A 17,227-nucleotide genomic window follows, 5' to 3' on the forward strand; every position below is an offset into this window, starting at 1 on the left:
AGCGGAAGCTCATTAAAGAGGGAGCATGGCGGAGTTCACATCTTCCTTTTATTAGACATTACCCACAGATCAGTTGCAGCAAAACGTCTTCTGTAATGTCTGTTTAGGCCTAGAGAGAATGCTCTTATCAGTTCACCAGTCACTTCCAGAACCTTTGAAATGGGATTAATAGTGCACATGTTTCAGATGTATTTTGCATTTGGGTTATTGACATAATTTTATGATGGATTTTGATGAAGTCTTTAGTATCTGGCTTTGCTTTAGACCAAATACCTGCAATGCTACTATGGGCTTCTCCTCATGGGGCGTTTATCCTGCTATTGAGATTGGTTACTCACGGACGTTTACAGATCTTTTACATGACGTTGTCAACCTCCAGGGCACCTCCCACTCTAAATGAGCTTTATCCCATTTTTTAAAAGATTGGAAATAATGAGCTATCAGTTTAGAGCATGTTGAGTTCCCTCATGAAAAGAGGAAATCCCGCAATAAGAGGAGCTAGACTACAGTGCCATCTAATGGCTGTATAATGAAATATATAGAACAAAGTAGATAAGGGGGAAAAGAGTGGGGGAAGGGAACCATGTGTAAAGGGAGCTCAGTGTGATCCTGCATTTAAAACAGAAGCAGAAAGCTCTGGTAAAGTTGAGGGATTTTAGCCTGGTGTAGGAATGCTCTATATCTCTAAACTGGAATCAAAAGGTGTTGAACACCCTGCATAGCATGCTTGTGCTTCACTGGTTTTGTATGGCCCAGGCTATTGCTGAGTTCCTCATCACAGTGGGTTAAGCTCCCCTCTACATTTGTGTAGTCAAGCAGTGGCCATCAGCCTAAGAGTGAGCAAATCTCCAAGTAATGTAATCTTCAAGAAATGTCATCAAAGGACTCACTTCTTAGCCATTGTGCTGCCTAGAATGTCATAACGAAGCACAAAATGTAATCCTATTCCCAAGAACACAATGCAAAAATTCACCTCCTTTGCTAGATGTGAAGTTGTTCAAACTAGGTTGCTATGACTCTTCAACCTGTAGTGGATTTAGATTTTGCCCATTTGCAAAGCTGATTTGCAGATAACAACAGAGGGGAGAAGGACAAAGATGGAAGTCTGTACAAATTTCCCTAAATTCAACTAGATTGAAGCCTGTCATCTTACAAAATATAAAAACATCAAAACCACAACAATCAGTCATAGAGCAATCCTATCTAGATAGGAACTCAGAGGCAACCGTCTATCCAAAGCAGGGCAGGAGAAACACAGAGGGGATCGTTCCCTCCGCGCTTCTCCTGCCCTCCGCGCTTCTCCTGCCCTGCTTGTTCGGCTAGACAGCCGATTGCGGCTGTCTAGCTGCAGGAGGACGGAGTGGGGAAGGAGGCTGCTGTACCATACATAGGATGTGTCGTACAGGCAATTATGCTCTTCCCCACCCCATAATGCCCCCAGCCATGCCCCTTTCTGGCCACTCCGCACTCCTCTTGTGAGCGTGGAGGACAGGGCTGTTCCACACCTCCACGGAAGTGCGGGGAGGTCAGTTCTCGGGGAACCGACCTTGGAGCACAGGCTCTGAGGTCGGTTTCTGGAAAACAGCATATCCTATGGCCATCTAGCCGCTGTCTAGTGGCCACAGGATTGCTCCCTGCAACACATTTAGAACGAGCTAAATGGAACAGCAAAGGCAAAAACACAAAGAGCCAAGGCTAAAAAGACCAATCTGATGCTGGATTCCAAACCAGGTTGTCATGGATGCTAGTTGGACAATAGAAAGCAACCTCAAGAGACAAGATCAGTCAGCCAAGTAGTTGCTGGAATGAATAAAGCTGTGAGGAGTTGTCTGTGGCCTGGTGGGGAGGGGAAGGGGAAAAGAAGTTGGAGCTTTCACAAGATCGGGTCAAGAGGTAGGTGAGTGATGGAAGGAGGTCCAGGCACTAGCAGGAAATTGGGGGGCCAGGCACCCTTGCAGGACATCTGAAGTCTGGCAAGCTGAGGGGTGTGGGGGGGGGGTTGGCTGTAATTCTGAGGCACTGTGTTTTTTTGTAGGCTATCTGTGCCTGTACATGGAGAAAGATGAGCTGCTTGGAACCACCCTTATCCTGGCCTGGGTTCCAAATTCCCGTATTCAGAGACAGGACGAGGAGGCCCTCCGTTACATCACGCCAGAAAGCTCCCCCGTTCGTAAGGCCCCCTGCAAGCGTAACCGCCACACTCAGGGTTTTGGCGCCCCTATGCAGGCTTCCCCCTCTGAGCAGAAACGAGCTGTGACCCCAAAGGTTGAGGAGGACATTTTGACCATGTCACAGCTGGTTAGGGATGTGGCTCACATCAGCTCCCCTTCTGAAGAAGGGGAGAAGCTGCCCCAAGGTTGCTTGGCAACAGACAGCATCCACAGCTCTGCTCAGCCTGCCCACAGTGACTCAGGAATCTTATCGACAATCAGTTCTCAGGATGAGCAGAACCGGTTGGAGGAGTCAGTGGAGGAAGAAGGGCTGGAGGACCACCTGGAGACAGGAGAAGACGAAGGCTCTTTGGAGTTGTCTGCCGATGATGTTAGCAGAGACAGCACGTTTGACTCAGACTCTGATGCCTTCTCTTCTCCGTTTTGTCTCTCACCCATAAGTGAAGCACTCGTGGAAAATGTCAGCTCTGTGTTCCTGGTGAATGAAAACAGGTGAGTTCATGTTCTTGTGTTCCTTTACAGGGCAACAGCCAAAGTAAAAAGGGGGAAATCCAAGAGCAAAACCACCTGGTAGTAGAACCATTTGCTCAGAGTTCTCAGTTGAGGGGCACAGGGGTGGTGCCAATCAGAGGGCAGGGTGTGCACTGCTCTGCCACTGCCAACCCCTCCCATCTTTTTTAAAAATAAAACCTCTGTGGCACAGCACACACCAGCTTCTTCAATTGCACCACCTTTTTCTATCCTGCTGGTGGCTGCTGCGCTCCTGCTGCAGGCCCAGGAAGGATCTCCTGGTCCTGGCGACAGTGGCATTTCATAACTATGTTAGTTGGCGCACGTGCGCAAATCCTTTCCCCTGTAAGGAAAGGCTTCCTGGAGGGTGCGTTCCCTTGGACAAGGGACTTTAAAAAAATGCTGCTTGGCTGGGAGTCCTAGCCTAAATCAGCCAGTGACAGGCTGCCCCTTCCTTTCCAAGGCAGGGGGGCCATTCTGGGCGATGTTGAGGGGCCCAGCATCCAGCGCAAATGCAGTAGCTTTCCTTTACTCTACCTTTGCTCAGTTTGCTGGCTGGTACACATGGGATAATTGGCTGAACCAAGCCAGCCAATCTGTGATCTGGTAGGCAGTCACAGAGCCGACCCGTTGTATTGTTTTTCTCTGGCAGAGCAGCAGGGGGCGAGCTGGAGGCTAGAGCAGCAGCAGCTTCACTGTGTGTGTGTTTTTCTTTGTTTGTTCCTTAGTTTGATGACATCATCAATTTTATTACTGGTATGTTGTTGATTACTGCTTCTGTTACCTCTATTGCTTTGCCTTACCTGGATCGTCATGTATTTATTTAATAAGGCTGCAAAACAATCCTGTACACACTTACCTGGCTGGGGGTAAGCCCCATTGAACTCAGTGAAGCTTACTTCTGAGTAGACATCGGATTGCACTGAGAATTATTTATGGAGTCCCTCATTGGGAGGACAGGAGATTTCCCTCTTTGTAGGTAGGCTTCCTTAATGGCATGTGGCTGGGGCATATGAAAAGCAAGAGGATGCTTTTCGAGTGTTGAATGTTTAATATGGTATGTGTATGTGTGTGTCCTGTTTGGCTGTTGGCTCTAAATGAGCCTCTGGACTGGCTCACATGGTCAAAATAAAGCACCGTGGCTTATTTAAATAGTGATATGTACAGGGTACGATTTTCATAATTACTGCTTGTTGTGTCATCAGAACGTTGGCGGCTTGGCTTATTAGAGGGGGAAACAACCTTCCAAGAACTCTACAACAGCCCATGGGTTATTGGAGGGTTTTTTGTTGGATCTTGGTAGTTTATAGTTAATTTTAAAACCGTTTTAAATTTTTGCTTGTTAAAGGGTTTATGTTATATTTTATCATGCTATGAACCACACAGAAAGCTTTGACTACTGGGTTGTATAGAAATGTGATGAATGAATTAATCTTAGGCATGTTTACTCAGAAGTAAATGCTATTGACTTCAGTGGGACTTACTCCCATGGAAGTATAGGATTGTGTATCCATATGTAGGACTGCAGGCTAAGGATACAATCATATGCATGTTTAGACAGAAAAAAGTCGTACAACTCCCAGTGTTCCCCAGCCATTCCCCTGCAGGCTGGGGAATGCTGGGAATTGTAGGACTCTTTCCTGTCTCAGCATGCATAGGATTGCACCCAAAGTCTATCTTGTTGAGGTGGAAATCCTGAATCTCACTAGCCATTCAGCTCTAGTGACAGCCTTAAATATTCTTCTGTTGGCAATAGCCACTAGAAAGGAGATCACATTTGGTCACCTGTAGACTCTGCTTGTTCTGGGGTACCCTCTGCTATGCAGGTGTCGTTACAAAGGTATTGCTTAAATATGTATCTTAATGCAGCTGCATCTCAAACATGTTTCACCGGTGTCATGGGGGGAACAATTTCTAGCTGTTGATCTTAATTCAGTTTGGGGGTATTTGGGGGTATGTATGATGCCCTTTGTATCCGGGGTAACCTCTGCCTGCCTGAAAGAGGAATGAAAGGACATGCTAACAGTCTGTTTCAATACTCAGGATAAGTTCTCATAGTTTAGGTTTATGTATGTGATTTAGGCTGCCAGGTTTATAAACTGCTTAGCTGAAGTCTCTCTGCTTTCCAGTCCTCAGCTGTTGTGCAGTGGCTTGGCACTGAAATCTACTTCTAATATAATTTGCCGTACGGTGATGAACTGAAAATCTGCTTTTCTAGGGGGAAGATTTATGCTTTATCAGTAGAATGTGACTGAAGCCACAATTCTCCAATTTAGCGCAGTGGGACGCATTAGCCTGCTTGTGTGTCATTCACGTTCATGGTGAGGGGAGGGTGCCCTCATGTGGCCTTTACGTTATACTGCAAAATAGCTTATAGGGAAGAATGTACAACTAGGGAAAACTGTTTGAAAAAAAAAACCTGTTACCACCTGGAATTTTTCTGAGATCTCGTATGCTTTTAGGTGCTTATTTGGCAACAGAGAGCATCCACAGCCCGTGGGTTGTGGTTTATTGGATAATAGGGTTTCAAGTGTCAAGGATTTATCTTGTCGCAGTCCACTGCATGCTTGCTTGGAAACGATTAAAATCAGTGGGTCATACTTCTTAGTAAACATGTTTAAGAGCAGGGTGTTTAGAGGAATATGCTGAGGTCTTGCTAACTATGGGATGGGGAGGTTGGGAGAGCTATTTTATTTACTTAAAACAGTTCTGGGCCTCTTTTCTAAAGTATACAAAGTGGTTTCAGAACTTAAGAGCTGCGCTGGATCAGACCAAAGGCCCATCTAGTCCAGCATTCTGTTCCCACAGTGTCCAGCCAGATGTCTGTGGGAAGCCCACAATCAGGACATGAACACAATAGGACCGTCCCCTTGTGTTCCCGAACAGCAGTTATTCAGAAGCATATTACCTCCGATGCTACAGGAAACAGATAACCATTGTGATTAGTAACCATTGATAGTCTTATCCTTCCATAAAATAATTAATAAAACAAAGTAAAATAGCATAATTGCTTTACAAAGCCAATAAACCTACCAGAGAAATTGGCTGCATTGAAAGCCCTAATGGCCTACGTGTAAGGCTCTCCAACTATTTTTCAATAGAGGGTGTCAACAGAAATGCAGACTCCTTTCAAGCTGTATAGCTGTCTGCATATTTGCAAGAAGGGGCAGGTCAGAATAGAAGATAAGACTCTTGCATGTGTTAAGGGTTCCATGACTTTTTTTGCTTTGCACAATGGTTGCAGAGGTCATTGCACCTTTCAGGGTGCAATGTCAAATTCCAGATCTAATGTGTCTAATATTTGCTTTTATTTCTGTTTCAAGAGTGTTAAGAATTTTTTTTTTAAGGACACAAAAATAATGAGCAGTATCTAATGCTGTTGGGGTCACGAAGAGTCGGACACGACTGAAGGACTGAACAACAACAACAAATCTAATGCTGCCCCCATGCTAGCAGGATCCACCACTAGTGCGACAGGAAGCTAGTGGTTGCGGAAGCAAGCGGAAAGAGCGGAAATATTGTTTCTGGAATGGGGCAAATCCGTGGAGCTCGCAGAAGGGAGTGTCACTGACCTGTCCTATTCCAGGAATAAGTGTTCCCGGGATTGCTTTAAGAAGTGCTTGTTCCTGTTGCGCTAATGGTAGGTTCTGCAAGCGTAGTGGAACTAGCAGGGGTGTAACAGCTGTAGTGGATGCTGCCCATACAGATGAATTCTGGATTGTTCTCTTGCAAGTTGGCACAGGTTCTCAACATTTTGTGATTGTTTGGGCCTTGAATATGACATATGGGAACTCCAGTAAAGTTGGGCAGGATGATTATCCTTGTAGTTTAAAATTCAGCCAAGGGAGGGTCCTGCCCGACATACTGAGGAGCATCTTCAATATATCTAGAAGTGAAATATCATTTTAATTGTTGTGTGTTATTGTTTAAATTATTGTGAACTGCCCAGAGAGCTTCGGCTTTTGCGCGGTATAAAAATGCAATAAATAAATAATACATAAATAAGTGGCTTCCTCCCCCCATCTGCCCTTTGTGCATCAGTTCCTGATTGGCAAGGAAGCTGGCATATTGATCAAACAGTCATCGTCCAATTGAATTTCTGAGAATCCCCATCTTTGGGACTGTAGTGTTGGCACTGCACAGGAACCAGTATAGAAAATGCAAACAAATCAAGCCAGAATTAGAGACCTCTTTTCATTGCAGTTGTTTGAAGTGCTCCCACCCTTCCCCTCCAGTCTAATAGAGGGGGAAAGATGGAAGTTCATATAATTTCAAACCTAGAACCTCTTGTGCTGAAAGAGCTCCCAATAACCCCTCCCCCCAGCATGCGCATGCAAGCTGTTGCCGGTATTAATTTCTCATGTGAAGCTGCGGAATAGTTCTATTATGGAGGCTGAAGCTGGTGGTGTTGGCTGATTTGTTTTTAAATTGTCCCGCAAATGATTCCTAGGTTAGGAAAGGGGAAATCTACTTTTATTTTTAACTTTGTTCGATGGGTTTTACTGCTTTAAAGAGCCAATATATAATATATGGGAATATATTTGTGTGTAATATGTATCATGATAATGGAAATGTGTATATATGTATATGTGTGTGACTAACGGGAGCTATTTACCCATTCAATTCTCCTCAGGTCCCAGCATTTACTAGCATGGGGAGCTTGTACTAAAGTGTACTTGTATTTTAGTTCATTTAAATGTAAATGTACTGAAAATTGCAGCAGCAAGATTTATGCATATTCATAAAGCAGGCTTTGAGAAATGTCATTTACTAGGCCTTTTAAAAATTAAACACAATGACTCAGCCATAGGTCTCCACTACAGTATTAAGTACGCTTATGCTCCCCTCCACTTACAAGGCTTCCTTTGCCTGGAATTGGACAAATTCTGTTGTCTGCTGCTGGCAAACCTCACAGGAACAGGCGTTCTGGATGTCTAGTGTAACACATGCCTCAGGCAGACTGCAGATAAATCTTGTTCCATTTGCCACTTCAACCACCATCCAACAATCCAGTAGCCTCTTGGCAGGAAGACATGTGTTCCTACCCCACATGTGGTGGCTTCTTCCTTGCTCAAAGAGGAGCTGGAAGTGAGGGGCTGTGTATTTGTCTTGTTTCTCCCCTACCCCTGTTTCTTTAGTGCTGATTACTTAGCGCTCCAGAGTCCCCAGAGGAGGCCGCTGCTGCGTGCCTAATCTTTAATTCAGTGCGTGCTTCCTCCTTTTGTTTTGCCACTGAGTGAGCCCCCTAGTGGCTAACCAAGGGTTCAGCTGCAAAATATGGTTCAGGGGCCTGTCAAAAATTCACCGTGTGCTCCAGCAAGGTTTTACTTGCCTTCCCCAGACTTGTAGGGCCATTTATGGTTTCTTGGGCTCTACCAGTTGCAGCAACTGATCTGCCACCTTTATAATCTGCCGTGTGTTAATATAGTTAAATCCCAAGCCTTCCTGAGCCGTGTTTCCACGACAATGGAAAGAGAAGCAAATGAAGGAGTACCGGATTTTTTCAAAGGAATCAGCTTTGCTGTGAGCACAGCTCCATGAGCAGATTCTCCAGACCAGCAAAAATTGCTTCACAGAACATACTTCCTGGTTTGGGGGTGGGATGCTGGAGTGAATGTCATCTGACTGCAAGGGCTGCTCAACCAGTAAGAGGCTTCCTCCCCTCTCCCCCCCTTTCTCCTTTCCCCTGAAAGTCCAGATGCACCTGCATTTCAGGAGCAAGCCTGATTGAGCACAGTGGGAGTTACTTCCGAGTAGACACACATACGTTTGTGCTGGGAAAGGTTGGGGTGGGGGAGAGAACACAAAAACAGAAACCAGCCTCATTGCCCACAATGGGAGTTACTTCTGAGGAGACACTAATGGGTTTATTGTGGGGAAAAAATGAAAACTAGCCCCCATTTTAACACACAGGATCTCTATAAGGAAGCTGTGGTTACTTCCTATGACAATGAATCGGAGCCTCGAGATCACGCTTAATAGCACTTAAGGAATTGGCCTTTAAAATGTGCCATTTCAGTTGAGGGGGATCTCTGTAATTTCTGTGGTCATTCAGAGGGCAAACCTCATTCAGCACAATGGGAGGAAACGCCCCTTGCCTGGGGTCATGGTGAAAGGCACACCCCTGAGCAGAGCTAGCATACCCAAGCTAAATGCGGGGGTTGGGGCATACAACAACTATACTGGGGAGAACCCAACTTAAGGAAAAGAATCGGACTTTAAGCAGACTCAGGAAATCTGGTTTTTCCCTGATAAGCTTCGGGGTGGCCACTGGATGGCCACGACATCATCTATCCCTAACAACCTCATCATGCAGCCGGCTCAGAGTAAATTGCTGGTGGAAATACACCCCAGGTGAGATGAGCCACACATTTGAAAATATAAAAAAGGGTATTGCTGTGTTACTGACATGAAGCCTTCAAAATGGCTTCTGTCAAGAAGGGTGTTTATTCAGCAGAAGACTCTGTTCCTGCTATATTTGGGTAATTTGCAATATAAAGAAAACATGAAATAATGGCCTCATTCAGATTATCATGTCTGCTTACTGAGTCAAGATACGAACAAGCCCTTTGCCCACACACGCAGCCCCTTTCCTCCTCCCTTCATGGCTGGCTGCAATTAAATCTCTCATTAAACTTAATCTCCCAGCTCACCTAAAGTAGGCAACTATAGTTACCAATTCCCGAACAATTTATTTATTTATTTATTTATTTCATTTCATTTCTATACTGCCCAATAGCCGAACCTCTCTGGGCGGTTCACAAAAATTAAAACCAAACAACACACAATAAAACAATTTAAAATATATAGAACATTAAAACCACAATATAACAATACAACCACAATAAAACCTAGCAGCAGTACAGGAGTTTAAAATACAGATTTAAAACAGCAAAGATAAAAATTTAGAAAGCTAAAATGCCTGGGAAAATAAAAAGGTCTTTACCTGGCGCTGAATGGAATACAATGTAGGCGCCAGGCGAACCTCACTAGGGAGCTCATTCCAGAGCCGGGGTGCCACAGCAGAAAAAGCCCTCCTCCTAGTAGCCTTCCTCACTTCCTTTGGCAGGGGCTCACGGAGAAGGGCCACTGAGGATGATCTTAAGGTCCGGGCAGGCACATATGGGAGGAGGCGATCCTTCAGGTAACCTGGCCTCAAGCCGTTAAGGGCTTTGAATGTTAACACCAGCACTTTGGTGCCGGAAATGGACTGACAGCCAGTGCAGCTGGAAGAGTACTGGCGTAATATGAGCTCGCAGGCCAGTCCCTGTTAACAATCTTGCTGCCCTATTTTGGACCAGCTGAAGTTTCCGGACCGTTTTCAAAGGCAACCCCACGTATAACGCATTGCAGTAATCCAGACGAGAAGTTATCAGAGCATGGATAACTGTAGCTAGGCTATCTCTGTCCAGATAAGGGCGTAGTTGGTATACCAGCCTAAGCTGATAAAAAGTGCTCCGTGCCACTGAGTTCACCTGTGCCTCAAGTGACAGTTCTGGATCCAAGAGCACCCCCAAACTACGAACCTGATCCTTTAGGGGGAGTGCAACCCCCTCCAGAACAGGTTGAATATCACCTAGCCGGGCAGACGAACCACCCACTAACAGTACCTCCGTCTTGTCTGGATTGAGTTTCAGTTTATTAGCCCTCATCCAGTCCATTACCGTGCCCAGGCACTGATTCAGAACAGCCACTGCCTCACCTGGTTTTGATGAGAAAGAGAGGTAGAGCTGGGTGTCATCTGCATATTGATGGCACCTCAGCCCACACCTCCGGATAACCTCCCCCAGCGGTTTCATGTAGATGTTAAACAGCATGGGGGATAAAATAGAGCCCTGCGGAACCCCATGGCACAATTGCCATGGCACAGAGCAATAATCCCCCAGCACCACCTTCTGGAATCGGCCATCCAAGTAGGAGCGGAACCACTGTAGTGCAGTACCTCCAACTCCCAACCCAGACAACCTATCCATTAGGATACCATGGTCGATGGTATCGAAAGCCGCTGAGAGATCCAGGAGAATCAACAGGGTCGCACTCCCCCTGTCCCTCTCAAGCCAGGATCTTAAACCAACTTCAAACCACAGCTTAAGATGGCTTGTTCTAAAGTTGGTAACCATAGTTTCCTAGTTCAGGTGAGCTGGGAAACTATAATTAATGAAAGATTTCCTGGGTTTAATTGTGGCTCACCGTGGAGGTGCTATATGTGTGGACAAAAGGCATTTGTTATATTTTTAGTCCACCCAATAATAAAAGTTCTCTGGACAGATAAGAGAGTCTGAACTGGGCCAATGTGTAAGGTTCAAAGATGTATAAGATTCAAGATGCAAAAAAGTGCATAAACAGTATTTGTGCTTGTGTTATACCTCCTAATGATAGGAACGTCATCAGCACATCCATGCCCTCCTCCATTGGGAGGGGGGCATAAGTATTTAGAACCTCGATACATTTAATTGTGTGACAATAGTCGCTCAGTGTGTAGAATCAGTGAGTTGGCACAAATAAAGGTTCTCTCAGGATATCTCTCCTTCCTTTGCCCTGGTGCATATACTCCAAATAATCCTGTGTAGAGAGATGACCTCGCTGCAGTCACATGGAGGAATTGAAAGTATGAGCTGGGCACTCCATGCAGCCCCCAGTCATGTGGCTGCCCCATGTGCATGATCCCTCCCTGCTCTTTTGGATAGTGGGTGCGGAGAAATGACTCATTCCAGGTCTCCACACGTGGACCATCCCGCTCATACATTGCTTTTTTCATGCATCAGCCGTGATGGAACTCCTCTGCATGGGAAAGTTCTAAATGTATGGACCAAGGCATTGTTTTCTAGTCATATTTGTCTTGATTCTAGGACTGTATTAGGAAATTTCAGGATGAAGGAGGGCTTTACCGCCACAGGGAATGTAAGGCTCACTGGGAGACCATTGTCCTTCCCCTCTGTGACCTTCATTGTGGGAAGCAGCTCCTGTTTTCTGTTTGTACATCATCCTTGTCCCATCATGTTTAGGTTGATCCTTTTCTTGTCAGCATGGTCCCCCCCCCCTTTTGGGGGGCCTCCCTCCCCCTCACTGGCTGCATCACCACTTTTGGGCAATACCTAACAAATCTATGGCATTAATTGAAATTGAAAGAAAAGGGCTCACCTTCTCAGTGCTTAGTGCTGACCTGGCCTGCTGTTCAATCTGCTAGGCAAGCACTGGTGTGTGTGTATGTGTGTTTGCAATGTTAATCTTTGCTATGATCTGGTCTATGTGTATATGATATAATCTTGAGGTGCTTTTCTTGTGTGGCGCTATGTGCACATGGTTTGGTTTTCTGGTTCATCTCCTGATGCTGCCTGGCCGTCTGGTTTGCGTACATTGTAATTGCATGCAAAGCACTTGTCTGCAGTAACAGGATGCAGCTGTGAAAAGACTTGGATCTTCAATGGGTAATTGTATTCACACAAGCAAAACAGAATGCTGAAAGTTCTGTGCATGTAGAAGGGCTCAGTCTTTGCACATACAAAACATGTATGTACAGCAGAAGGCAGCAGGCTTTGTCTCTGCTGTATGTGGATCCACAGGCATGTCTGCTCCATGCAGCTGGGAATCCTGGCAAAACAGGAACCTGCTTGCTTGTGGATAGCTCACAAATGTGCATATGACAGGGAGCCGAAGCTCATTCCTTCTACTGTATGCCTGGAGGCTAAGCTCTGTTATGTAATGTAATCGTGGGGTGCTTTTTGTGTGTGGTGCTGTGACCACACCCTTTGATTTTTTTCGTTCTCCACCTGATGCTACTTGGCCCTCTGGTTTGTTGCATGAACAAGTGTTCCACTTTACAGAATGTGGAATACAGAAATATACAAAACCAAATAGCAGCAACAGCCATGGAGTTGGGTTCAAAAGAACCTACCTCTCTATCTTTAACAAGTTGGTCTGCGATGTGTAATTGGTTTTAAGAATACCCAACTCAAAAACTTCTCGTCTGGATTACTGCAATGCGTTATACATGGGGCTGCCTTTGAAAATGGTCCGGAAACTTCAGCTGGTCCAAAATAGGGCAGCAAGACTGTTAACAGGGACTGGCCAATGAGCTCATATTATGCCAGTACTCTTCCAGCTGCACTGGCTGCCAGTCCATTTCCGGGCCCGATTCAAAGTGCTGGTGTTAACATTCAGAGCCCTTAACGGCTCGGAGCCAGGTTATCTGAAGGATCGCCTCCTCCCATATGTGCCTGCCCGGACCTTAAGATCATCCTCAGCGGCCCTTCTCCGTGAGCCCCTGCCAAAGGAAGTGAGGCGGGTGGCTACTAGGAGGAGGGCTTTCTCTGCTGTGGCATCCTAACTGTGGAATGAGCTCCCTAGTGAGGTTCACCTGGCACCTACATTGTATTCTTTCCAGCGCCAGGTGAAGACTTTTTTTTATTTTCCTAGGCATTTTAACATTTTAGCTATTTAGACTTTTAGCTCTGCTGTTTTAAATCTGTATTTTTAAATCCCTGCATTGCTGCTAGGTTTTATTCTGGTTTTATTCTGGTTGTATTGTTTACTGTGGTTTTGATGTTTTATATATTTTGTATTGTTTTATTGTGTGCTCTTTGGTTTTAAATTTTGTGAACCGCCCAGAGAGCTCCAGCCATTGGGCGGTATAGAAATGAAATGAATGAATGAATAAATAAATAAATAAAACGTTGACCCATGCTGATTTTAGACAGCTGATTTTGTTTTAAAATTATTACATCTAAAGTATTTTGAATAAAAGTACTTAAGAACTGCAAGTGGCATTTTAGAGGCATTGACTGGGTTCAGACGACACACCACAGCTTGTTGTGGATTATTGAACCCATGATGAGCTGTGGTGCTTGCAGCCACCAGTTTGGATGTGCAACCCTCACTTGCGGGTTGTCGTGTTGTATGAACCTGGCGAACGTGGGTTACGAGAGGATTAAACAATACTTGTGTAACTCCTGCTTGCCAGGGTCACAGGACACGACAAGCCCTGAGTGGAGGTTGCCTATTCAAAATGGTGGCCGCATGGGTTAAATGTCTTGTCGTGTGAACAGCCCCATTTTCTGATACAAAAATTGGTTCCAGCCACAAAGCATGCTTCTTTCTAATGTTGTTTGCATATTGAGTTGTGTATATTTAGCAAACTGTCCAATTGAAGCTCCTATGATGATCTAAGACTAGTTTGAGTGACAGTCCTAGTAATATGTGTTTTCCTTTCTAGAAAAGCAATGGCATGAGCTCAGAAACCAAAGCTTTGGGGTGTACAGAAAAAAGTGCTGTCCTCGAGAGGCAGCTTCTCTAGGGCTTAGCTTGATGCAACACTTGCATATTTCTTGCCTTTTCTATTAAATGTCTTCCTAGGGAGTTGGTTATTAAATTGCTTTCTTGTTCAGCAATTATAGGGAGTATGCAAGTGTCTGAGGGGTGGCACTGGCTTCAAAGCTGGCTGTAACGGGGTAAAGGATGTTGCATCATGTTGTTGTGCCAATTCACCTGAGAGGCTGGCACCGTCTTAGATCTGTACAGAAAAAGCAGGAGATGAAATTACTGGCAAGAGCGGTCATGAGCCAAAGGCATGCATTGGATGGAGTAGCATGGGGGCAGGACATTCCAGCTCATTGGGCTTTGCTTCTGCTGCGTAACGGTAGCATGGGATTTACTTTTTTGTTTTGTTTTATATTTAAAATTTGTCCCACTTTATAACATTCAAAGCAGCTTGCACCTGAAGCCTCCTACAATCTAATGTAAACCTTTTTCTGGTGTTCTTCCATGGTGTAAAACAAGATACATATGTAATTGTGTTATCTGCTGTGTTTTGGCATCTGTTCAGCCACCATATTAATTGATAAAAAATGAATTACATTTCCAGAAAGTTATCTGTGTTGGTCTCTTGTAGCAAAAACAGCCCTGTGGCATCTAAAAGACTATACTTGGCATCCTAAGTTGTAAATGAAGTCTAAGCATAAGACCTGTCCAGAGACTGTATTTTAAGTCTTTTTGGCTCCCATCCTTGGTATGTGGCCCAAAATGAGAAGTTTTTTTTTTAAAAAAACAGAACCCATGGATTGAGGTCTGCATAAAAGTTTTGATCTTTCTATAGTATATCTTTACCAGGCAGATTCGGTGAGTGTCTCCTTGTCCTCCTTTGTCCAAAGCTTGTCGTACATACTATAAGTTAAATATTATTTTGTATGGTAGAATAGTGGAAAAGTTCAATGCGAGCAGATAGGCTTATTTCATTCAGATTATAGAGGTATATCAGAAACAGGGAAGGTGAGCCTTCATGATGCTCTACTTGCAGGACAAAGAATAATCCAGTAAGGAGATAAAGCTAAGTAATTGTGCTTCCTCCTCCCAACATAGGGAAGTGATAAAACCCAAGGTCAACCACTAGTCTAACAAAGGGAAATTCCTTACTGATCACAACTAAGACAATCAGGAAACATGACAGCAAAATCATCCTCACTCACTCTTTATATGGTTTCACTATATTAGTGCAAATGCAGTCCCTCTCCAGTCTTCTCTCCTCTACTCCATCTCCAGTTAAGGTGCATTTATGAGGTATCAAGAAGATGGACTTTATAGGACATAGCGTGTACCTGGCTTTTTATTGTGTTGATGCTTTTAGTATTGCCTCTATTGTGTCTAAGTATCTGTATATGGTTTTGGGAGTGCTAGAATTTTTTTTTATTGTGTTTTTTGTCGTCTACTTTGGCAGAGAGCTGTGAAAGAAAAGTAGCTTTGTAGAAAGGAGGCAGTGATGCCTTAAGCAACCACTTCAAGGAGCTGGGATCAGAAGAGGAAATGTCAGAGATATGAGCTGCCTGGCATTGTGTAAATGTTTAAACAGCAGGGGGATTATTTTAGGTAGGCTCTGTTTCATATGGGTTCTTCTCTATTCTCCAAGGCAAGAGAGCAGTGATGGCTTTTGACAGATTGTTGGCATAGGTTGCGAGTTAGTTTATGAATGGGAAGTGATTGATTTCTCTCTTTTTCTCCCAAGTTGGGAAATATCTGGAGTAAACCTGTGTAAGAAATGGAGGTGAAGTCAAATTATGAAGGGTCACAGGTTTCCCTTCAGTGTAGCCCACTTCCACAAATATGGTTAGGGCTTCTGGAACTGAGTGGGACTGTGGAATGAGCTGTCTGGATGCATGGTGATCCCTCTCCTGTTCCCCTGCTTCCCCTCTGTCTTCCTTGCTTAATGTACCCATGTGGCACACTAGCTCCCCCCCCCATCCATGGTCCTGTATAGCCCAGTAGAATTTTGTAGCCCTCCACAGATCAGGGATGCTGGGCCTATGTACACATACCTATTAAAGAAAGGGAAGAGGAGGAAAGCTTGTCCAAATAGAAGGGGCAGAAAACTTTGCCTTGAGATGATGCATCCCGTACTGCAGCCTTCCCCAAGCACATCTGGAGGGCATCCTGCTGGGAGTTGTAGTCACACACATCTGGAGGGCACCAGCTTGGGGAAGTTTGCCTGTGAATACTTTTAAGAACTGTTATAAAATGTGGTGATTGTATCTATTATCTCTGGAGGATGTTTCATTTTGTACAACTGTAGCAGAGAGATGTGGGATTTTTTTCCAGAAATAATTTGAGGGATTTGGTAGCATTTTCCTGTTGGAATTGTAGAGGTTTATCATAGTGTTCAGAGTCTTAATCCCACACATTTATATTTTTATTACTGTCGTGACCATTCATGGTTTACAAACTATGGCTTTTGCAACATGCGTATTCTGTGTTTTTTTATGGCTCATGGTATCTGCAGACTTCATAACCCAGTTTGAATGTATTAGACTTAAGAGGTAACATTTCAGAAGATGAGGGTACAAGGTACACACTGCATGTTTTCACTGCTGAAGTGATGTTAACCATGGGTTTCCTTGTCTCACAAGGCATTTTCCCTTTGCGGTAATGGTGAGGTTAAGGAACTCACCTTGCCTGGAATTACTTCCTGTGGCCTCAAGAGAAAACGGGAGAACTTTCAACAATAGGTGAGAAATAATATGGTCAAGTTTATTTATATACCCCTTGTCTGCAGTTACTGCACTCAGAATGATTCCACAACCAATACAAATACAATATTCTGTAACTATCAAATTGTTACAAAAATGAATACTCAAAACTAAGCATCTCGAAACAAACCATCCATTTCAATAAACAATACAACACTCGATCCCTGACGATTTTTTAAACTAGAATAAACACCATCACTATAGTGACAGTGTTAACTAAACAAATCACAGTTAATTATATGGTGGTGTCATTGGGCCTTCTAATGGGTAAGTATAAGACTAAATTCCTTAGAGTTCTCTGTTCATTTCTCTCAATCTCTGTCTCACTGTGCCAGCATACAGCGTCTTTTGTCCCATACATATCCCCATGTCTCTGCTTCTTTCCCTTATTGGTGTGTCACCGAGCCAAATGAAAAATTAGTTAGCAAAACAGCCTAAACCAGCCTTGTCCAACCTGGTGCCCTTAGATGTTTTGGACTACAACTCCCAGCATTCCTGACCATTGGCCATGCTGGCTGAGGCTGGTGGAAGTTG

General features: G+C 44.4%; 1 protein-coding gene across 4 annotated transcripts in view; it reads left to right on the forward strand.

Moving 5' to 3' along the window:
* Positions 1-17,227, forward strand: part of TBC1D16 (TBC1 domain family member 16) — a 75,415-nt gene that overhangs the window by 14,853 nt on the left and 43,335 nt on the right. For 3 of the 4 annotated variants that reach the window (XM_084837687.1, XM_084837686.1, XM_084837688.1), the window contains exon 3: positions 2,036-2,663. In XM_084837687.1, the coding sequence (XP_084693813.1) occupies positions 2,036-2,663 (628 nt within the window). Of the gene's footprint in view, positions 1-2,035; positions 2,664-16,573; positions 16,673-17,227 lie in introns of all 4 variants that reach the window. The other variant, XM_084837685.1, reaches the window with a different exon arrangement.

This window comes from Heloderma suspectum, chromosome 2 (assembly GCF_057233095.1).
Source record: "Heloderma suspectum isolate Gila_16-S chromosome 2, 16-S_ref, whole genome shotgun sequence".
NCBI classification, from domain to species: Eukaryota; Metazoa; Chordata; class Lepidosauria; order Squamata; family Helodermatidae; genus Heloderma; species Heloderma suspectum.